This window comes from Lonchura striata, chromosome 9 (genome assembly GCF_046129695.1).
Source record: "Lonchura striata isolate bLonStr1 chromosome 9, bLonStr1.mat, whole genome shotgun sequence".
Lineage (NCBI taxonomy): Eukaryota > Metazoa > Chordata > Aves > Passeriformes > Estrildidae > Lonchura > Lonchura striata.
The window spans coordinates 28014848-28039106 of NC_134611.1; the positions used below are offsets into that span (position 1 = coordinate 28014848).

The window sequence follows — 24259 nt, forward strand, 5'->3', positions numbered from 1 at the left end:
TGATGGCAAGGAAAATTAACCTTTTAATAAAATTTGACATCTACACCTAAATCTGCAAGTAAAAAAAAGAAAACCTTTAGCTGCTATATTGAGATAGTAATGACCAGAAGCCTCTAGGATATAAAAATAACTATTTCCACCAAAAGAGCTACCAAGAAGGAAGATGATGTCCATGTCAAAAAGCATGGGAGCAAAGATGCTCCTTTTGTGGCACTGAGCACTGACAGATCAACGGAATTCTCTGAGTGAAAATGTTTGATCTGCACCTCATGGTTTGATCCTGCACTTGGCCTTGTCCTGGCACTCCCAGGGCTCCAAGGAACCAAGGACACTTATAGGGCTCCCCTGGTCAAATGCCTTCTATGAACTCGTGTAACAAAACCCATAAATAAAAACATTCCCAAATGAAAACTCCCAGCTGCTTCAAGTCCAAGCCTCCAGACAGTTACTTGTGCAAAGGAATGACAACTCCATTTAAGAGCTAATTTCTTTCAAAGGACACTTATTCACTGTTCCTCCTGGAATTCCCTCCTACCCTGGTGATTTATAGTTCTGGATGATATTTAGATGGACTGCCATGCTCTCAAAAGGTGCCTGTGCATTCTGAGACTTTTGAAAGCAAGTGTGGCTGAGTACATGGATCCAACATGCCTGGAACTGCTCTGCTCACTGTACAGAGTATAAATACAGAGTATGGCTGTGCTAATTAACAGTTGCATATTCAGCACGTGTAATTTCACCATCTAAATCAAAGGTGCAGTCCAGAGTGGGGCTTCCTGTTTATTTGCTCCATTACAATGATGAACATAAACCTGCATTTTTAGCCTGGTGCAGCATATAGGCAGTGTTCATTCAGTCTTTAATATAAAACCATTTTTTGAACCACAATTCACTAAAAGCAGTTTATATAAATCAAGTTAATTAGTTTTTGGCAGTTTCTTTGGACACAGTCAAAATGCCTCTATGTTGTTTAAACTTCCCCATTTTTACTTAAATATGTGGATAACAAATCTGGACTCCCACTTACCTGGAACAAACTCCAGAGCCTGCGTTAACACCCCTGGACTCTGAACTATCAACCCAACAGTCAGAATTGTTGCTCTTCCTCACTGGCCCTGGTCTCCCTGCCTGAAACACCACATATACACAAGTTGTATATAAAAAGAACAATGGAGTCAAGCTGTTGGAAGTCAAACTTGTAGAAACCGGTTTGTTACAGCTGATGGAGCTGTGTCCTTTCTAGACTGTTTCAGATTTTGGGCAGACCAGAGTTTTTCCATCTGGGAGGCCAAGGGAAACAACTGGGACTCAACCCCTGCCTTTTCTGCTTCCCCTCAGCCTCCAGCAGGACCTTCCCACACCTTCTCCCAGTGGCCCCATGGCTGGCCTAGCCTCCCTGACAGGCCCTGCTCAAACTCTGCCTTTGCTTTGTACAATTCCTCCAGCTGGAGAGCAGGAGGAGAACTCCCAGGTCCCCCTGTGGTTCTTCTTGGTAAGGGGTGCAAGGAGTGATGAGCAGCACTGAGATATGTCAGACAAAACCAGACTGCTTCCAGCTGTGAGAACACCTGGAAACAATTCCCCTGCTGCTGTAAGGAAGGCTTTCAGCTGGGGAGGGGTGGGTGCCCCGTCAAGAACCAGTCCATGGTCTGTCACCCCACCCTGCTCAACTCTTCCCAGAGCCCCAGGAGTCCCTCAGAACTTGGAAGGCATGAGTCAGGCTCCTCCCTACCTGGGGCACAGCACCAGCCACGGGGCCACACAAATGCTTTGATTGCACATTCCCATTTTTAAACAGGAAAAATTAAAACATACAAGAGCCTGTGCTGGAATTCTGTGTTGTTTTCCAGGTGACACCTGGTTGCTCATCCCAATACTGAATATGTTTTCTTGGATATCAGGGCCTCATTTCTACCCAAAGAGGTCTCCATTTGTTTATTAACAAATAAGTTATTATTACAAGTCATAGCTCATCCTTTTCCATCATTTCAAATGCTTCTATATCTTCATTCCAGTCCGCTAATATGGATTCCATAGGCTGGACTTTACTATCCCAGTGAGCTTTGGAACTGGCCTCTGTCTGGATGTTTTGTTCCTGAGGCTGGCTGTCCCCTGGTGTACATGCTGGCTCCACAGCACTGGTCTCTGCAGGTCCAGAGGCATGGGGATCCTGATCTGCCATGGAAACACTGGCACTGGCTGCACTGGCAGGAGACAAAGGGGCAGAGTCACCCACAGCAGAGCTCTCTCCTCCTTCTTCAGGCTCCTCACTGACTGCTCCAGCATCCTGAGATTCTGAAGGAGCTTCCTCAGAATTTGGTTTGTGTGAATCGTTTTCAGATGATTTCTGGTCCATATTCTCCATTTCCAAGTCTTTGAAGGGGAAGGAAAAAAAGAAAAAAAAGGTTAAAACAACCTTAGGAATGCAACGTTTTATTATGTATTCTAAAATCAAGGTCACTTCCCTTGGCCTTATTTCTTCAAGGAAGAGCAGACTTTCCAATGATATGAAAACTTAATGGTACTGAGGAATATTTTACAGAGGGATAGGAGGGAAGCCTTTTAAGCACATTTTAAATGAGGGCAAACAATACATTGAGGCTCATTTTGGTTCCTCAAACTTCAGGAGTGATTTGTGGGTCAGTGCCAGTTACTCTCCCTTCAGCCTTAAACAAATATCTACTGCGTGCACTGAACTTTAATGCTGGACTTTAAAGCACTCCCAGATCCACCAGGATCCCACATTTGAGCACACAGGAGTTGGACAGAGTTTACTGAACTGTGCATTTGAGAGTGCCAAAGCCAGAGCCTCCCCACTCAAAGCAAGAAACACACATCTCCCACATCCCAGCTTAGCTCCCAACAACTGCCCAATTTAGTCAGGAAGATTTCTCTGGGTTTGATGTTTATAACTATAAGCAAGACACTGATATTTCAGGATTTTTAGGGAATTTAACTTCACATGCCACTGTTGACATGAGATACTTACTGCTATCAATAATGTAGTTTGGAATCATTTTACCTTTAAAGATTGTTGCTGGGATTCCAAATGGAAGCGTGAGGAGGGGGAAGAAGCAGATATGGGTTACAAACTCTCAAAGGCAGAGCTATCCTGTATTTAGCATTTTGTCAGAGCACTTAGCACAGTTATAAACAGAAGGGCTTTGTGAGTTAGGAAGAAACAAGACAAGATTTTGGCATATCCCCTTTGCAAATAGGCTGATTTTTTAGATACTTGTTCTTACCTACTCTGCTTGGACACAGCAGTGCTACAAGGAAGGCTTACAAAAGGAAGATCTGGAATTTTCTGCTGCATTCAAACATTTCAACCGGGAATGTATTAGCTTGCAATTTTCTTGCATTATACAAGAACACCCACAGAACATCTGAGGTCAGCAGCCTTATTTCTCATGTTAACCACTTCCCCTTAGACAGGCAAAATAGTTCTAGCACTTGTCTCTCTCCTTTTGGGTCCCAGGAATGTCACTGGGGATCTTGGTGAGGGAGAAATGCTCACAATGTAGGGCACTGGAAACACGCTGTTCCTGATGCTACTTCAAAGCAGCTGATGACAGAAAGGGTTCAAAAGGAATCCAAAAGACTGATTTTCTCATAAGCCACAGTGACATTTAGGAACAGCATTTCTGGATGTTACCTGAGGGGGGAGTGAATATCAATGATATCTCTCAAATAATGGCTTACTTAATAAAAAACTAATTCCAGTGTCAAACAGAAAACCACAGCACCTCCGGGCTGCAGTGCAAATCATTCCTGTCCATTTTCCATGGTGTCATAGCACAGATGGGAGCTAGATTGGTATAAATCACCTCAAACCTTACCTCTGTCTTTTGCTTTATCAGAAAGAAGCACCTCCACAGCCTCATACTCCCGGATGGCATCCAGGATGATGTTCCCTTCCTTGTTGAAGAGGAAGAGCATGGGAATGGTGATGTCATCTGTGTTCTTACCATCCCCAGCCATTTGGAAGAGAGGGGCTGTGTCACTGCTGCTGCCCTCATTGTCATCTAGGCAGAGCACACCAGAGGAAGGGCAAACTTCCCATTAGATCAGCTGAACGTGGAACAGCCTCCCCTGCCCAGTCACTTCACAGCAAACCCCAGCCTGGTGTGTTCTCCTCCACTTTTCATTTCTATCCCCATTCTTTCTCAGCAGTTAGTACTGACTGCACCCTGCAATCCTAAAAGTAACAACTTTTAATCTGTAAGAGCACTGACAACCCCTCATCCCAATTTGTGTCTGCACAGAACCAGACAAACCCCAAACATATCTTCATCTTCTGAAAGCACAATTGCTGTGCTTCTAGCTTAAAGCTTCTCTGCTTTCATGTATCTTCAAATCTGTAAAATTAGGTTACATTTACACAAATTAAAAGCTTGGAATTGTATTTACCAATGACAATGCCTCCTATTGCTCCAGCTTTCTGAATGTTTCGTGCCTTTTCAGCAAACATGCACTGGCCTCTTTGCATCAAAGCAATTTTCTCTTTCACTGCCTCAGGATTAGTGATCTCTGAGCATCCATTATATGGCTTAATGGTTGCAACGAATCCTCTTGTCTGTTTGGAAAAAACAAAAATAAAGAGAGAATGAGAGCACTATGGTCATGCTTGTGAAAGATTCCTATGTATTTCTGTTCCTTCAGTCATTCTACAGCATTTAGTGTAGTCTTGTGCCAGTGCAGACAATATGTGCCCTGCACCTGAAGCTCTAGAAGCAAAGAATGACTGAATGAAAACCTAATTCTCATGATCAGTGTGGTTTATCTACACCTGGGAAGTGTTGTTTCTGGAAATTTTTCTCCTGTGAACTGCTAGTCTGGAGTCTCCTTGGGGCTGCAACATGGGTTTTCCTAATGCTTTCCATAGAGACCCCTGCCTCTGTGGTACTGCCCTCTTCCATCTACATAGAACATTCTAGAAAAGCTTTTGTTAGAACAACTTGCTCTAACTCCAAAAAGTTTCTGCCAGCTCTTGGCTGACATGGGAAGGAAGCTTCCCCCCCTTTAAATCACCATCTCCTTAGCTGTGCACTGCAGACTGGATAAGCTTGCTTTGCAACTCAAGCTGTGCATGTGTTTTAAATCCTAAACCACGGCTGATGACTCAGGAGCAGAGCACAGAGCACAGACAGATAAGTCACTCATCCCCACGACTGTAACTGCTGTCATTGCCACCACTGGGCCCTGTCATTTTAACCACTGTAATTAACTGATCACCTGGAGGATCAGCTGGACGCCCTCAAACAGCAGTACTGTGACTGTAGGCTTGTGCAACAGGGAAGGAACAGACACACCCACATCTCACATACCCCTGCTTTGTGTTTGGACAAGTCCATCCCAAACTGTGCTGGCCCAGCAGTCAAGACTACCCTGCCAAAGAAGGGATGGGAAACAATCTGGACAGCACGAGGAGGGAGCTGCTGCTCCTTCTGCTGCTGGCTGGAGAGTTCAATCATTTCCTGCATGAACCGTAAGCCATCCTCAGCATCCAGGGAACTTGCTGCCTGCAGAGAAAAGAATCAATAAACAATTTTATCTTAAATGTTTGAGGAATTTGGGAGAAAAGAAACTCAAGTTGTGTTTGCTTGGACCACTGCTACAAAGACTTTACCACACAGGGTGGATGCTCACTTCCACTCATGCATCATTTCACGAAAGGTTTAGCATCTACACCACCCAGGAAACTGAAAATATACAAATATATAGACCTCATAAAGAGACGGAAGTATCTCACACTGAAAGCAGTGTTTTCAACCAAGATGCTGTTGGCTACATCACTTCAACCTGAGTTGAATTAGCCTCTACCTAATTTGGTGGAAGATTAGTTAGAAGTGTTGCAGAGGCAAAAGATTAACAAGCATCAACCTGCTAAATATAGGTAAAATATTCAGCTCATGTGCCTCCTTCCACAGGGTGGCTGTCCCTCCTGAAGCTCCAGGTGTCAAGTATCATTGCTAGGAGGACTTTACTGAGAGCTCTGAAAAATAACATCCTGCCAGGTCGTCTTACTTGCACTGCATGCTGCACTAGTTGTACTCGTCCATCTTTCAGATGGATCAAACTGACTCCCATCTTCTTCAGGATCTCCAAGTGCTCAGGATTACTGGCCATGAAATCTCTGGCTCTCAATGGTGGTTTTGGTCCACTTCCCAAACTCTCTTCTCTGGCAAAAGACATCAGAGATCAAAGCTTTAAAAATCAGATTATCTTTGAAACAGAACTCTAGTGTTATCCCTGCCATCACAAGATTGGAATTCTTGGTACACTGAGTGCAAGCTTTAGTGGAATGCAACTTCTCAATCAAGTTATCTTTTTTTAAAAGTTGTCTACATAATCAATAATTTTATAGTGCAAAACCTCCCTCTCAAGTATTGATAACAAAACTCCCGTATACTTTTTCTCATTTGCAAATAGTCTGCATTATTGACCAAACTCATTCTGCCCCATACAGTTCCAACTCAGTTTTATTCATTAAATACAAATACAGAAGAGGTGGTCAGGACAAACCTCCTGAGCCTTAACACTGCCCTAAATTCCTCAGAATGGGTCCAGTTGTGTGGCAGCATAATTTCCTTGCTACAAAGACTACTTTCAGAATTGTTCAGGAGACTGCAAAAATTAATTTTACAAATCAGAGACACATACTTCCTACAGTAGTCCAAGTGGGACCTGCAGCCAAGGTATGCAGCTCATTCAGCTCCTTTTGCTTTGAAACACTTGCTAATTCCAGCTGAAAACAAACTAAGTCTTGCTGAGAGAAATCCAAAGTGATTTTTCCTGTGACCAGAAATTATCCCTTTGGCCCATCCCAAAAGGACTACCAGCTCCAGCACACCTCATGCTTCTCCTTCCCTGCAAAGCAGACCCAGTTCCAGTCAGCCCTGTGCTAACAAAAAGAGGAAATATCCATCTTACACTCTGGAAATGCCCCGGGGACAGCTCTTATCCACCACATTCTTCAGAGGCTCACGGATGCTTTGGGCAAACATGGGGTCATTTGGGAAGAGGATCTGGGTGTTGGGACAGGTCCAGTCAAAGTTGCTGTCGTCCAACTCCGTGTACTCTGTGCTCTAAAATCAAAGATACAGAGGAAAAAAAATGCAGGTTATATTTTTACATAAAGAGTATCAACAGATAATCCTAATTTAAGTCATCTGTGTTCTGGGGACATGTGGCAGCTCAGTGCAAAAGAGAGGAGCCAGTGCACTGCAACCCCTTGGACAGATGAATACAACACCCATTCTGATTTACAATTTACCAAATTTATATAAAGTTCCTAGATTTTTTTTTTTTCAGAAACAGCTAATCCTCTGCTGGCAGACAGTACTTCGCAAGGCTGCTCATGACAAAGCCAGTGCCCTGTATTTTATGTGCTGGACAAGTAAAGGGAGTAGTTCTGGTTTCACCTGATATGGCTTTACAACAAGTGATCAGCTGCAGGCTTTAGGTCATTCTTACTAAAAATGTCACATCTTTTCATGTGAACAAAAGATTCTGCTCCTCAGGAACCACACAGACTTTGCAAGTCTGGATGAGCAAGGATGAATCTCTATATAATTCAAACAATGCCTATTTTGAGGAAAGATGGCAGAGTGAACATCTGCACAAATTGCTGGTTTGTAACATGTGAAACATGTCTGGTGGTTTGGAGCCACATTTGGCTTGTCCTTAGCTTAGCAAATAACTGGCAAGCTCATTTCATAACCCATAAAGATTAATGTAGTATTTATCCACCTTAAAAGACACACCCCTCCTGTTTGCAACATATTGGCCAATGAAAAATCAAGTATTTAAAGGCTCCCTAAAACCCAAGACCTAAAGGGTTGTTACTAAGACATGACCTTTCTCATTTACGAGAGCAAATACAAACAGGATGTTGGGTTGATACTACCAAGCATCTCTCTCACAGTTTGTTTTAACAGCACTGTATTTATGTTAAAAATCATTTACACATTCCATCTGTTCAGATAAAATTCCATAAAAGAGGAACACCCAACATCACAGCCTTTCAGCCACCTGACACCATTTTCAATGGGTTTTGCTTACTTGGATTATGCCCATTTTCAGCTTTGACTCAAAAACCTTAAGAAACTGCATTTGAGCAATTTATTCTATCCTCTCTACTGGCCTTTCATTAACATTTGCAGCTCTCAATAGAACAAACCAAGTTAGGCCACCACTTAAAACAGCATCAGCTGTGGGAACCCTGCCTGTCTCAAAGGTATTAAATTCTTATATTAGGAACAAAAGTTACATAAAATGCTCCTTCAGACCCTTCAGAAAGCTTCTTGCTTAGTTCAGAAAACAGCCTGTTTCCAAAACTCAAACTCAGGGAAGGAATAATTCAGAGAGGGTGTGGGATTTCCACACTGAAGGAGCATTTAACACCAAATCCATGACTCATTAATGTCAAACACTGGTTATGTTTTAAGATCAACTAACTAAAAATTTGTCACTGCTTAATGCTAAAGTCCATCAAACGGTGATTTTTCCAGAATACATGGCTTGACACACAATATAAGCCTTTTCCTCTGATCCAGGCATTATTCTAGAACTCTTAGGAAATGTTAAAAATAAGAGGCATAAATACAGGAATTTGTGTCCTTGATGTTTCCTCTTTCTGTTCTTCCTTTTTCTTATTGCCTTACAGACAAATGCTGTCACCTTACTGACCACAAAATAAAAAAAAAACAAGTAAGGATTTATGATGCTTCAAAGAACAGCTGTATTACTCCAGGTTATTCTGGAAGGTTAAATAATTTATAAACCCACAACTGTTCTCATATTTATGCAATAGGTGCCTACTGCATGGACTAAAGTAATTTAACATCCCTAATCTGTCTGCAGCTGTATCTTGTCAAATTAACTCCACAGCTGTCTCAAAAAACCTCTCAAAATTTGTTCACAAGAACAGATGAGGTTTTATAAAAAATAATAAAGATGGGGACAAAATATCCGACTGTGTTATTTTCCAATTTATACAGAAGTGGGGAATTATTTTCTTTTTAAATCTTGCTAATAATTCCTATCTTTAATCTCAAGGTTCAACATCACAGAATCCAGTCATTATTCCAGTCACTACTCTTTTGACTGCACTGTTAATATGATGAAATAACACCTATTAAACAATGTATTCAAACTGGTGCACTTCCTCAAACTATCCTGATCTTTCCTGATTTTATTTCCATTTCCCCTCAAAAAAAGAAAAGTGTACCACAGAAATGGATTTAGACTGGAGCTGTTACGTACTGTATTTTTTTTAGAGATGGTTTGGTTTGTAGTGGACAGCCAGAGTGGCAACAGATGAGCTTCTGTAGTGAAGATATAATCTTCAATGTCAAAAATCATGTCCTCCTTATCAGCAAACAGCAGGTACAGATATTTAAACATCTCGGCCAGGAAGAATGAATCCATCCTGTGGAGAAAAAGGAGATGTTCCTTTAGAGAGATCTCATTTCTAGAACATCAGTAAAATAAATATTCCTAGTTCTCCATCTCTGAAGACTTGACAATTATTACTGCTGGACATAATTCCATCAGCATTCCTTCTGCTTGGAAGAAGCTATGTTTGGAGGGAAATGATTCAGCATGTTCAGTACAAAAGAATGTTACAGAGAAAACAAATAAACCTCCTGACAAACTTACAGATTTGAAGCATATTTAGCTTGAACGTAATTCATCTATTGCTCTCAGACAAATGAAAGGGTATTAAACTGAAATTATTCTTCTAGAGCACCCTATAACCCTACTGAAATAGTGCACAGATTGCTTCAATGCATTTACAGTTCAATACAATTACAAACAGGTAATTTAAGACATGGTTATCAGACTTGAAGACAGACAGCTCCTCAAATCTCAATTTAATTACACAATGAAATTTGATTTTTTCTGTATTTTTCTATTTAAAAAAAAAAAAAAATTGTGCGAACTTTACCTGTCTTCATGACTTCCTGTACGAACATCCTTCATTGCAGCAAACCCACAGGGAACTCTGGCATACTTGTTCAAGTTTTCAATTAGGGTTTTTCCTACTTCTAGGTAGTAAGGGTCTCCTGTAGCCTATGAAATAAAACAAAAAATAAATTTAGAACCATTACATCTTGTCTATATACTAAACTGGCTCCAGTGGATAAGTTAAGCTGAAGATATGCTACTCAATTCTGTATTGAAATAAAACAGCAACAAAACTCTAGGTGCAAGAAAAGTGCTCAAAGGTCAGAGGAGTGAATGTACCTTATACAAGAAGTAGGTGCTTTCAGCAAATTCAGGCCTCAGAGGATGCTGAGCCCAGTGAACTCTGAAGTCTGTTGTGAATGCCTGAGGATGAAAAAGGACAAAAATAAATGCAGGAATGCAAACCAAAGACAGGTTTATTTGAATTTTATGTTAACTATATAACCAGCCTAGCTTTGATAAACACCATTTTTGCAAACATACCTATCACCTGACACTCCAGTGCAGTCAAGTGTCACTGCACACTGACAGATGGTTAAGCAGCTGTTTCTAAATTAATACCACAGGCTAACAGTCAGATATCTAAAACTTTCCCAGTCTATCTATTCACTCTTAATGTCCACTGGGAAAAGCCACTTCTGTCATATATTCACTACTATTTCATACTAAGGTTTAAACTGAGTCTTTGCTTGGGGGATGGTCTGTTGGCTTAAATACAACCACCTGACCTTTCAAAGTTTCCTTCATAAGTACTAAACAAAAATAAAAACAACCAAAAAGCCCATAAGAAGCCAACCCACACCATTTTAAAAGCCCTCAAACAAAAAAGTAATTCCAGTGCTTAGCATTCTTTGCTCTCAATAACCACACTAGGTGAATGTGATGTTAATTAAAATGTTCTCTAACAGAAATAAGCTTACACTAGAGGAAGGTAGAAATTAAACCCATAGTCAGAAGCTTTCAAATATAATCTGAGTCATCATAGATTAAAGACATGCACTTCAGCAGGTAAACAAGCTTTTCTGTGCACAATGGACTTGCTCAAAGACTTGCAGCATCTGCAGTAAGTTTGTGTGCTGACTTTCAAAGACATTATACAAAATTTCAGAACATCCTCTCAGCTGTCACACAAGCAAGAACTGCAAATCACGTAAGAATGCTGTGGAAATGAGCCTTTGATTTTAATAATATATATACCTGCTGGTTTTTCAAATGGGCATCTGCAACTGTTCAAACTGAGGTAAAAAAACAGTTTACACAATCAAAAATACAAATTTTTGATTTACAAAATCAAAAAACTACTACCTTACCTCTGGAAGAAAGTTATGCTTTTTTATAACCTGATACAGCATCTCATGTGTTTCAATAGCAGGTCTAATATCACCCTTCAACACCTAAAATGAAATAATAAAAGTAACACTGATTCACCAAGCATAGGAATAACACTCAAGGTTAAGAACACTCATGATTTGTTCATGCAAAGCTACAGAGCAGTCACTATATATTGTTATTATTAATCCCTATCAGTGTCAGAGTTTACTCCTTAAGAGTTTTTTAAGCAAAATCAGTGAACTCGTTAAAATTACTGCCTATGTAGAACAAAGACCTCTGACATTTACAGAGAACTGGAGTGAAAATGTCATTTAGTTTATCTCAAAGATGTCAATGGCACACAAAGTAGAAAACCAGTCACTAGTGAAGGAAGCAAATTACAGGAACATACTTGTCCTGATACTCAACACAGCCAGAAAAGCACATTAACTTGCATGATAGCATTGAAGTGACTGGACTAAGTACAGAAATCATGGAATCAGAATGGTTTAGGTTGGAAGACACCTTAAAGCCCACCCAGTGCCACCCTCTGCCATGGCAGGGACACCTTCCACTAGCCCAGGCTGCTCCAAGCCCTGACCAAGCCTAGCTTCAGACACTTCCAGGGATGTTCCCTCAGTATTTCTGAAAACCAAATTACTTGGAAATCATACATCAAACCCAGTTAATATTTTTTTTCGTTATTAAAGCCATCTCTACATGGGTTTTACACCTTACCTGCAATCCAGGGAAGAAAGCAAGCAGAGAATCCATCCAGGTCCGAGCATTTAGCATTGGTTTATGAATGTGAACATCAAGGAGAAGAGGTGGCTGGCTGATGTATCTCATTATGGCATCATAATGCTGTCAAACACCAGGAAAAGCAGGAATTTGTGTATCAATTTATTCCCCAAAAGAGAGACAGATCACCAGACTGGCATTGTATTTGAATGGAAAAGCCATTATTACATTCCCAGTCACTACTATGTTTGGCAGTGCCTATAATCTCTAGCTTTGCAAACTAAAACCAAGTGTAGTAAATACTGAAAAGCTCCACAGTATTACACTTGCAGAACTTAGCACATTTCCAAGGAACACATGTACACAAAAGTATATCCAGCAGCCATGTGATAAACCAGGAACTATCACAGTGAAGGCACATTTGTTTTGGCTGAATTTTAAAGCACACTCTAAAGAAAGCTGAAATTGCTTTCTCTGAACAACAGAATTCCAAAACATATGGATCTCAGGAGGAAAAGGAGGGTAAAAAACCCAAACCAAGCAGCTGAACTGGATGGCTCAGAAGAACTTCTAAACCCACTAGGTCACTTGCTGACTTCTAATCCTAAACTTTATTTTCAGAAGGTGCAATCCTAAGCACATGAGCCTAACTGACAGGAAACACTTAAGAGATCTAGCTCAAGGAAAATGTAACACTGGGGGCTGCCCCTTAGGACCAAGAAATCATCTTTATACCTAAAGTATTACAACATTAACTATGGAATTATTCCACTTCTAATTAAAAAAAAACATGCTATAGGATATAAAATCATTTTATAATCAAAGATGCTTTCCATGGATATTGCTATTTTCAAAAGAAATAATGCTTTTATGAAATATGATGCTGACCTAGTTGCTCAGTAATTTATGAATTAAAAACATCTAAGCATGGTTTCCAGCTTGTATATTTAAATGTATCCTGGGCCTGAAGATCTGCAGTGCAAAGCAAGATCCACATTTTAATTTTTGTGTTGCTCCAGGGCAGAATGAAATTGTACAATGGCTTGGAAGAAGAGAGCCTTACATTCTTTTACAGAAACATCTGCAGTAATGGTCTGGAAATACAGCTTCTCTCATACTGGGAACATGGATAAAGGCCTAGAATGTTCTGAATTTTACTGGATGGGGTTAAAATAGCTTCTCAGGTGACAGCTAATCACCTAAGATTAGCAAAAATCCTCAGTAAAAAGAGCTGGCCCTAAACACAGCAGAAGTCACAGAAATTCTGCTAAAGATCCCTTCTCAGGCTAACAGCTGACAACACAATTACTCTGAAATTTGTATTGCAAAGGCACAAACCTGAGCAAGGTGTTAACTTACCGTGTTAAATCTTTCCAGGAAACTGTCATCCCCCAGCAAGACATAGGCTTTTAATAAATATTCATAGTATGAATCTATTCCTGCTCCAACTCCACTATCTAGGAACAGGCAAAAATAAAAAGGTGGATTTATTTTATGTAGTGATATGGGTATTTTTCACATTTTCCCACTTTAATTTTGAAGGCTCTTCCAGTGAAAGGAAAAGGTCCCTTTCACTGGAATTAAGGCATAGATGGAAGCAGAGACACAATACTGTGTGTCTATGCCAAAGGCTTTGCACTACTAGTGCACATAATAATATGGACAGACACTTATTTCACAGGACATCACTTCTCCTGTCCTATTTATATTTTTCCCATGTATTTATAGCAAAGTCTCTGAAAATTCATCCCAAGGCATTTCCCTCTTGGCGTTAAAGAGGATCAGGGAACACTTTGCCATGAATAAAACCAGTTTCTCTAGCAGAGAGGGCTTTGCTCTCTGAGAACAGAGCCAGGCTTTGGGGCAGCAGGTTTCTGCATTAATATCTTTCAGCAGCCCAGGTGAGCGTGCTGGGGTGGGTGAGATCCCCTGGCTGGGTGTCAGCCCCACCTTTGCGGACCCAGTCTCCAGTGTGGATGTTAATGGTGACCCCCACTAAGTTGCTGCTGCGCTGCCGCTTCTCCCAGATAAAATCCAGAGCCTTCCGGGCATATTCCTGCAATAACAACAACAGGGAAGTAGGGAAATACAGACACTGAACTCTGATTCTTCTGGCTATTTCAATTAAGATGCTAGGAAAGGAATAGGATGTTTCTTCTTTAACAATTTCAGAACTCTTTCTGATCTTCAGATTATTAATTTTGCTTACTTCTGTATTACTCTAACTACTTTTAATCAGTTATTTCCTGTGATTTAAAAAATTATTTTAAAAAAAATCAAACCTTAGAAGGAAGCCCACAAACACCACAAATCTCAACATATACAAATGTTTTTGTGCAGCACAGCTAAAACATCATGAGCTCAGAATTGTTTTGTCCAAAATTACAAAATGTAGACACAACGCTAAAGACCTAAAGCAAAAAATAAGATATCATAGAAAGCAAACCTCAAATATAGATGTTCCTGTGAATCTGCTTAAAGCTGCAAACTCAAGGATCAAGGTACCAGCACAAGCTGTACAGGTATCAGTTTCTGTTCCCGTTCGTGCCTCTGGATGTCTAACACCAAATTTTAAGTTAACCTAGAGAAAAATAGAGATTAACATCTTTATTTTTGCTAGCTGAGAAAATTTACACTCCTAGGATTGTATAGCAAGTGTATAATCTATGCCCTTTCTAAAGACAAGAAAAAACAGATCTCTTTGGTTTTGCTCTGCCAACTTAGACATGCTCAGAGAATGGTCCACAAATCCTCAAAATCTCAACCCTCCCCAACAAGAACCTGTTGACTGGTTCAATAGGCATTTGAATAAGAGAATACACTATAAAAATCTAATCCAAGCAATTTTTATAACAACAAATCAGGAACTCAGAATATCACAAGTGCTCCTGGAAAGTTAGTTTTGTAAATTATCTCACTACTCCTGGCTCCTGAGAGTACCTGTAATTTATCAGCTTTCTATTTTCTGGCCACTTAGAAATTATTTTGGAAAAAGATATAAAATCAAAGCAACAGAAGTCTTGATTACAGCTGTAATCCTGCATTACAGAAACAGAACTTACTCTTGGATAAGGGAGACCACTAGTGGTGTTAAAAGCAGGTAAAAGCTTGTAGCCCAGTTCCTTTGCCATGTGCAGGAGTTCACCATTGTACCACTGCATATATTCACCTTTTTCTTTCAGCATAATTGCCACTGAGTGCCCGCCTAGGAGACCTCTAAACACAAGAGAAATTATCCACATCTCAAAAGGTACGTTCATCTCAACAGCAAGGACAACTCTCTACAATTTAGATGACATGTACTTAACTGTGGCCCTAGTTTTTAGACTGCTGACCCAATTCCCATTATAAATCAAGGTTAGCTACCAGTATTTTGGAAGCAATTCTTCTTGTTCATCATTGGAATCATAGATTCATCAATATTAGGCAGGAATAGCAACCAAGACCTCCAAAATGGCATATAATAACTTAAAATTACATGCTCTGATCCTGTATTGAGCCCCAGAGGTCCCTTCCAAGCTGAAATGATCTATGACCCCAGGTATCAAAATCTGGTAAATCAAGTATGGAACAGAGCCATTTGTAAACCTGATTCCCTTAAGCAAACCCACTGTTCCCTCACATCACATGGGGTTCTTAATCAGCAAAGCTGTGCCTGCAGCAGTGACATGGGGGCAGCTTGATCCAATAGCACTGCAGCAAGTCCCGCCTTGCATTTTAAAACCACTCTCAGGCAAACTGACAAAGGCACAACTATTTCAAATAGGTGGAACAGCACAGAAAGGTGTCTTAAAGACACTGTCTAAAATCCACATTTTTAGGAGTTTTGAAAACAAAAGTTACTCACCCAAGGACTCTTATGTTGGTTTCAAAGACAGACACAACTATGTCATTATCTAAATTAACATCCTTTATTACTTTTTTTACAGCCTCTTCAAACTCTTTGGTTTTATTTAACACCTGGAATACAACAGTGAGCAGGTGTTCAGTTCCAGTATAGCTAATGCAGTCACAGTGTATTTGCATACAGGATATTTCAGTGCACACAAAGTTATCCAAGAAATATGAACATACAATTTAAACCATAAATACATCAGTGGTTATAAAGACGTGCCCACCACTAACTGAGCCTCTTGCTCTAGACTATAAGGGAAAGCAAACCCTTTTGTGTTAACTTAGAGCCAAAAAAAAGCAATATAGAAAGGTATCAATGAAATGTGAAGGAACTGCTGTAGTTATTACATCCAACTCCAAACTCCATCCTCACAGCACTTCAAAGTTCTCACATGCTACAGTCACTTCAAACAGAGCCAGAGATGAATGGTTATGAAAAAGAAATCTAAAAATAAATCTGAGCATCAGAAGACAAACTCTTTGTTTTATCAAAGCTTATCAACAGATTAAGCTTACCACAAGAGTGTCCAAGGTATCAATTAAGGTCAGTGAAAACCTATGAAAGAAAATTTAAAACAGATTTAGTGTAGATCTGTATGTGTAGGAATTAAGTGATTTTTAATAGTAACTGATACCACGGAAGAAACTAAATTCTCACAGACCACCAGCTGCAAAACACTCAGGTGTACTCAACATGTTTAGTATCAAAACTTTCTCCCCTTTGCTAGTGACCAGAATAGGAGCTGATAAAGAAGCTATGATTACAGATACAGCTTTCTAACTTCTGGTAAGCAAATTTAATTTTTATTTCTTGTCTCCAATCAAATGTATTAAGAAACCCAGCGAAAAAGTTTAAGTCATTTTCCAGCCTCTGTTTCACTTGTTTTTTCAAAAAAAAGGAAAAATGTTGAGATCAAAAGCCATTCCAAGCTAAATTTCTCATACCAGAAACTGTTCCAATACTAGCAAGTGGCAGGCTTAAAATAAAGAACTACTTTATTTATTCTAAAATAAAGAACTATTTTAGCAGTGTCCAAGGCCAGGCTGGACAAGGCTTGGAGCAACCTGGGCTAGTGGAAGATGTTCCTGCCCATGGCATTGGATGGGCTTTAAGGGCTCTTCCAACGCAAACCAGGTTGGGGATTCCATGATTATTCCATGAAAAGAGAGCATCAGGTCAGCTCCACACTACCTGAAAGAAGGAGATCCTAAAGAGGATCAGAGGTTTTGTCCAGGGCTGTTCTAGCGCATCCCAAGCTGAGGGGGCCTTTCCCCACCCCAGGAATCTATAATTGTATCTTAAATATGTCTAATTCCAACAACTGCTCCTATGCTAAGAGACACCCACAACACAGAATAGAACTTACAGAACATGATGGTGTTAAAAATGAACACTTTAGAACAGTTAAAATTGCCTACTGAGGAGTACACACCAAGGATTTCACTAAGTGCTTCATGTGTGAAACCTTGTAGGCAACATGTGACAACCAAAATTCTAATTAAGTGTTCCCATATTATAATTCTCTTTAATTTGCAAAGATATAAGGGCATTCTGTGAGTGCTGTTTTAGAGGAGACAGAGATTAACTAATGACTATGCACAACTGCCTAACAAATTCACAACTTTTTCAGTACAAAAGGAGGGAAGTGATGCATTTGACATCTATATGGAAGGCTCCTAAGTTCTCCAGGGAAACAGAACTGACCCAGCTGCCTCACCCTGTCATTCTGTGATTGCAAGACTGGCAGAGAACACAACTGATGAGGCAGCTGGCAAGAAAAAGGATTAGATAAGAAATCTGCTACATAATAATGTAACCAATTATAAGGTACAGAATAAAGCCGGTATAGAGAAAAACAATAAATACACACAGTAATTTAATGCATCTAAGGGTAGATGGTAGGGGGAAGGTATTTTTACTCAAATGCTAATATGTTACTTTTAAAAAAGGTCATTAAAAAGAATGGATTAAAAATACATTTTCTTGATACTTTTCACCTGCTGTATTCTTTGGATGTCTACAAGGCAGCAGGATTATATGGAAATCTCTAGACTAAAGAACATTTGTACATAACAAAACATAGCCAAAATAACATGCTCAATATGCTAGAGACAATTAGAAGCCGTATTTAAGAGAAGGATCTCAGCTTTGATTAACACTATTGTGCTTAGAGACATTGAACAGTGGTATTTTTAAAAATCAGCTATTTGTTATTGAAGAATTTGATCTATAAACTGCACATATTCAAAGGTATCGATAACACATGTATTTAGAATAGGTCAATTTTGCCTTGGATTATTCCATTTAACAGGGAAAAAAACACTCCTTAAATCTACATTTTGCTGGCCAAAGGATCAGTATTTTGTACTATCAGCTCCCTTAAAAGAAAGAATAGAAAATATTTCCATGTCTGAAATAATGTTTTCTACTTCAGCAAAGGCCTCAGGCTATCATACACATGATAATCATTTGACTGCTTGTTTTCAGAAAACTTTCTACTTAAAAAAAGCACTTTAAATATTACTTATTAGGCCAGCATCATGGATAACAGGTTATTGTTTTGTTCAGCTGATAATTAACCCTTATAACCTGTACTACTAATACCATAAATGTCAGCCCACATTTGGAAGGTTTTCCTATGGAAAATACTGGGGAGAACAGTTAAAAAAATTATCTTTGGATCTCATTCACTGGTCAGTTCTCATTCACTGGTTAATTCTTCTAATTAAGGTACAATTCCACATCAGTTAACTTCATAATAATAAAAACACTTCTTACAAGTGTACGTTTCTGGCCATATCAACAGAACAAACAAGTTTTATGGGCTGCCAATTGTACTTCTATTCCTAGATGTTTACAGTGACCATTTCAGACACTAACTTTCCCAAGGCATCATCCACATCCCCTCGACTTGGCTCCTGACCCCGCACTCGTCCACGACAAGTTAAAGGCATGAGTTCATCAGCTGGATACGCATGCTCCTGTTGGGAACAAAACAGGGGAATCAGTCACAGTGCTCACAGCCACTCCTGGGAGCGTGTAATAAAAGGAATCCTCACCATGCTGCTCTGCAGAAAAACTGCATGGCCATCACAGAGCCTTGCAGGTGGGAAGGGACCTCTAGAGCTCATCTCATCTAAGCCCTCTGCTGGAGCAGGGCCACCTGGACCCAGCTGCCCAGGACCATGTCCAGACAACTCCTGAGCATCTCCAAGGAGGGAGACTCCATGGCCTCCCTGGGCCCCCTGTGCCAGTACCTGGCCAACTCCACAGTGTAAAAGTGTCTCCTCCTGCTCAGTTTGTGCCCATTTCCCCTGAGCACTGCCGAGAAGAGCCTGGCTCTGTCTTCTTGACAGCCTCCCTTGTTAAATCCCCTGGAGACTTCTCTTCTCCAGGCTGAACAGCCCCAGCTCTCTCCCTTGTTAAATTCCCTGGAAACTTCCCTTCTCCAGGCTGAACAGCCCCAGCTCCCTCAGCCTTTCTTTACAGGGAAGATGCTGCAGCCTCTCCATCACTCTGATGGCCCTTCATTGGACTCTGCACAATGAGCTCACCTGGCTGAGGGTAACAATCAGTGACAGGTAAGAGAACTCAGAAGTTCAAACAAAAAATTGGCGAATTACTACATAAGACATAAAAAAAAAATTCACAAAAAAAAAAATAACCCTAACAAGACTGAGCCTTTTACAAATACAACAGACACTAATATAACAAACATAAGACTGACATAAATGACAATGAATCTTAAACATATCTAATTCCAACCAACATGAAACTGCCTCCTTTAGAAGCTTAACACAAGTGGTTTGGGATAGAGCTTTTCTCTTAATTTCAGCACGAAACTGGCTGCTGTACTGAAGTCGCCAGTTTGATTTCTAGTGGAGAACTAACATGTGGCAGGATAAAAAACTTCAATTGCTGCACAAAATCTGCAAGTAAACACATTCAAAATCTTTCCAAATATATGGTACAAAAATAATCTAGCATGAAATAAAAATAAAAAAGGACTGTTCCTCTATAAATAAACAGCTCTTACAACAACTTCTTTTGAAACTGATGGTTTGTTTCCCTGTATACCACCCTCCTGAGTGTTTTGGTCTTTGCTCAAGTCTTTGTTCTCCTCAAGTTTAACTACAAAAGGCAGAATCTAGATCATTTTATTACAGCTTAGATGTTTCTGAATATCTCTGCAAAGTATTCAGAAAAACAGATTAAAGAAGTATACAACAAAAGCAATGTCAAAACTGAGATCTCTGGCTTAAATTTTGGATAAGAGAAGTGATAAAAAATCTGGAAAAATAAACTTTTAGCTTTACAAATATAGAACTTGAAGCATTTTGAAAAATAAAACTTCACTCATTCTCTGCCTGCAGAGAATTGGATTGAGTTATTTCCCAACAAGTCACTGGCCTCAAGTGACTGACATTTTCACCTGTTCTGACAGCCAAGAAGAAAAATATCCCCATTATTACAAATGTTGTTGAAGGGCCAAAAAAAAAAAAAAACCAAACAACCAAAAAAAAACCCAGCAGCTTTTTCTCAAAGCTTCTGTTAACAACTTAAAAAAGAAAAAAAAAAAAAGGCAAGGGAATTTCCCCTGCAATCAAACATGAATTTTCAGTCTTCTAAATACGCACGTCTAAAATACGTATTAATAGAAACAGAAAATCAAAACTTTTCAGCTGGCTGTTTCAAAAACACCTGCAAAAATACTTCATTCTCCTGTTGCCAGAATCAAGTCTGATACTCTAATCTTTTCTTCAACTTTAAACAAGCATTTCACATTTCTCTGTTTGTTTAGTGCTCCAGCATACGTGGCAAATAAATATCCTTTTGGCTTCGAAGTTTCCAGGATAGCTGAAGTTTTCTCTCTCCTTCAAAAAGAATTTTCTAGCTTCAGATGTGGCAAGACCCCTACCAGTTGCCAATTTATCACACAATGAACAGTAGAAGCACGGATCCTTGTAATATTTCACCCAATTTTGCCAAACACATAGGTTTTCCATTAAAGAAATCCAAGCCAAGAGTTTCTCATGGAACCAGATTACAAAAATTACAACCAAAAAGCCTTGATGTTTAACTGCTAAAGGTTTCAAAAGTACAGAGCTTAAGTTAAAAGGAGAAACTGCACCACTCTGAAAATCCTCTTGGCTTGGCTTTCTGTCCATCTACAGTCCTGTCTCTCTCCCATGCTGTATGAAGTTTTAACTCCTGAAATTTTAAGTTCGAATAACATATTAAACTTTAAACCATAACACAGAACCTGGGACATGTGGTAAGATGCTGCCAGGAAACAGCAGTTTGTGCTGCAGGAACTGATGCAACTTGAGAGGGGTTTCTGTAACAGCCACGAAGAATGTGCAAGAATGTCCATATAAAGCCAGCAAGAATTAATCTTTTATATTTATCTTAGTCACAGCCACACTTTTTCCTCAAAAGCGTATTATTTATAGAATATTTGAAAGTAACTTTTACTTGAGGAAGTCCACTGCAAATAACTATTTATTGTTAAGCTTTTGTGAACAGAGCCAGACCAGGGTGTGTGGAATGGCTGAGAGAACCAGAACAGGAGGACACCTGCACAGGAATCACAAGTCAGAGCAAAAGAAACCACAGCCAGCATGGCCCATGGTCATATGACAGTCACACCCTGGGCACAGCCTGGAATGCCTGGATATGGCACCAGATTCCCTTTCTCTTCTACAAACAGTAGAAGAACGCCCCATGGCATCTGCCATGGCTTACCACTGAAGAAATATTAAATGTCATTCTTACCTACAAAATAAGTAAGATCAATTTGTGATCTCCAAAATCTAATGTCTACAGATAGCTCTTCCAGACTTCCTTTTCCTGCTATTTCCAACCAAATACTTTACTGTTGATAGCCTGACGTGAGATAAACTGGCTTGGGAAAGGTCAGGCATGAATTAGGAGTTACCACAAACAATTCTTGGTTACCACTCTAAAAGCCATCATGACCCTCCTGAAAGTGATACTTGTGGTCTTTTTAAAGGCTTTATAAGTGCTGTTATTTTAGCTCCATTTTCACCCCTCCTTCCCAGATATATCTATAGAATGCCCTGTACTGCAAGTTGCTTTCTGCCCCAGGTCAGCAATAACAACTCTGAAAAACTCCAAACAAGTATCTGACTTACCATATAATTGCTATATGCATGATCAAACATTTCAAGCACTTGATTTCTAAAAAAAGAAAAAAGAAAAAGCATTAGTGGTCTGTCTCCCAATAGCCTTTAATACACCATCTTATATGTATCACACTTTAATATCTGAATGTCAGGCACAGATCCCCTACTAACATACTCTACTCAAGTAAATGAAATACAGAATAATAATTTTGCTTGATTCAGCTGCTCTTGTCCACTCCAGAAAAGAAAGACTCTTTCTTCACCTAACATGAAATTGTTTGGGGATCTCTTGGCAAGCAAATACTAAAGAAAACTCTTAAATTTGTTTCATATGTTTGAAGGGACAGAAATGCTCCTACATACAAAAACTCCCAAAAAACTACATTGTTTTTTAAGACACAGCACTACTTCTGATCATTCCTAACTGTTTCACTAAGGAGCCCTGCAAGGAAAAAAGGATGCAAATTTCTACCATCAACATAATTCACAATCTCTGCTGATAAGATAGAACATAAAGGAACCAGGGACACCACAATTATATTGTAAATATCCAATTTAGTTCAATGACTTGGAAATTCAAGAAGTAGTTTTAACTCATCAAGTGCATTAGGGCATCAAAAGAGCGGAGGATGGTGCTTTTCTCAGGTACCAGCAGGCAATACCCCAGCTAAACACAGAGCTTCTGGGTGATGCAGCACACAGAAAATTGCTTCAAACTTACATTTACAGCCAAACACAAACCATAGCAGGACATGGCCTGCACATGCCTGGGGCATCAGATGATATTTTAAGTGCAATCCCAAAATTTTAAAACAAATTGGGGAATGAAATTTCAACTGCTTGTGTAGCTTTATGAAGAAAACATATCAAAGACCGCACACACAAACTATCCTGAGAACCCATGATGGAAAACGCCAGTAACTGTAAACACCGGGAGTTAAACATCAACTTATACACAACAGCTGGACTTGGAGGCCTTTTCCAACCTTAACAACTCCATGATTAACAAATGTGAGAGTCTCCACAATGCTTTTCCAGCAAACTTTTTGCATTATTGTTCTGTACAACTGACCACTGGATGGGAAGAGGACGATGAAACTGCCCCCAGAAACATATTAGTAACACAAAATACCCCTGGGATTGCAAATTTGTTTTTTAAAAAGTCCCATTTCATGCAGGAAAATATATTTCCACATACGCTGCAATATTTACTCTTCAACTAAAAATTACAATAAAAGAATCAGCCTCTTACACGCACACGCACGGGGGACCGAAGCAGTTTAGGTCGCATACAGGAACTAGGCAAGACACACGTAAACATTCACCTTTTTTATGACTCCCGCACTCTCACAGAGGCACGGCCATAATTCCACCGACCGAGTGGGGATTTACACTCACCTTTGCTCACTTTCACCCCCAGCTCCGCGCAAGCCCTGCCTGAAACCTCCGAGGCGAGCTACGAGTGCACGCAGCACATGGCTTGCCCCCACACGGGAGAAGGGGCCGCGTGTCCGCAGCAGCCCGGAACCCGCCGGGGTGCGGCACACGCAGCCCCGGCACGGCGCGGCCCCGGTGCCACGCGTCCCCGGCAGCGCCCGGGGCAGGGCACGGCGGACAGGGGACGCCGCGCCGGAGCTCCGCGCCTGCGGCCGCCCAGCGCACCCCGACCCGGGGGCAGCGCGCACCCCCCGCCCCGCCCAGCACGGCCCGGCGTCCCTGCGCTCACCCCAGCCGCCGCTTCTCCTCCCTGCTCATGGCCCCGGCGCCCGGGGCGGCCGCCAGCACGGAGGAGGCGGAGAGCAGGCCGAGGGCCAGGAGCTTCCAGGGCCTCCTGCAGCGGGGCCCCCGCTCCCCGGCGCGGCAGCCCGGAGCTGCGCTGAGGGCCATGGCGGCCGGCCGCTGCCCGCTAGTCCCGCCGCGGGGCCATCGCCGCTCCCGGGGCAGGAAGGGCCCGGCCCGGCCCCTCCGCGCGCGCCCGCGGGGGCGTAGCCAGGGAAACGGCCTCGCGCCGCCGCCGCTTCCGGCACCGCCCCCCCGCCCGCGCGCCGCCGGGCCAATGGGGGAGCGCGGCGCGGGGGTCACGTGCGCCGGCAGGCAACGCGCGACGGGAGGGTCGACGTGGACAAAGGGCGGGGAACTACGGCTCCCGGCGTGCCCCGCGCGCACACGGCTCCCGGCGTGCCCCGCGCTCCCT

The 24259-nt window shown here is 41.1% G+C and overlaps 1 protein-coding gene across 4 annotated transcripts; it reads right to left on the minus strand.

The window, feature by feature from the left end:
* Positions 1 to 1920: 1920 nt before the first annotated feature.
* On the minus strand, positions 1921 to 24017 carry EDEM3 (ER degradation enhancing alpha-mannosidase like protein 3). Of its 4 annotated transcripts, none has more exons than XM_021525124.3 (21): positions 23792 to 24017; positions 22075 to 22120; positions 18800 to 18900; positions 16435 to 16474; positions 15872 to 15984; positions 15087 to 15240; positions 14471 to 14605; positions 13975 to 14080; positions 13384 to 13481; positions 12022 to 12147; positions 11283 to 11366; positions 10252 to 10335; positions 9953 to 10077; positions 9268 to 9433; positions 6934 to 7088; positions 6028 to 6181; positions 5328 to 5522; positions 4411 to 4576; positions 3840 to 4025; positions 3023 to 3037; positions 1921 to 2373 (listed from the first exon to the last, which is right to left on the minus strand). In XM_021525124.3, exons 1-21 carry the CDS (start codon positions 23950 to 23952, stop codon positions 1964 to 1966), a joined length of 2820 nt encoding a protein of 939 aa, XP_021380799.2. In that variant the 5' UTR covers positions 23953 to 24017; the 3' UTR covers positions 1921 to 1963. The 4 variants fall into 4 exon arrangements, with proteins under 4 accessions (XP_021380799.2, XP_021380798.2, XP_021380800.2 ...); XM_021525123.3 differs by having other exon boundaries at positions 2990 to 3037; XM_021525125.3 differs by lacking the exon at positions 3023 to 3037.
* Positions 24018 to 24259: the final 242 nt, after the last annotated feature.

Coding starts and splice junctions, on each gene's coding strand:
- EDEM3 (XM_021525123.3), bottom strand. CDS start 23,952: ATGGCCCTCAGCGCAGCTCCGGGCTGCCGCGCCGGGGAGCGGGGGCCC. Junction 18,901..22,074: donor ATGCATATAGCAATTATATG/GTAAGTCAGATA, acceptor TGTTCCCAACAG/GAGCATGCGTATCCAGCTGA. Junction 3,038..3,839: donor TGATAAAGCAAAAGACAGAG/GTAAGGTTTGAG, acceptor TTGGAATCCCAG/CAACAATCTTTAAAGGTAAA.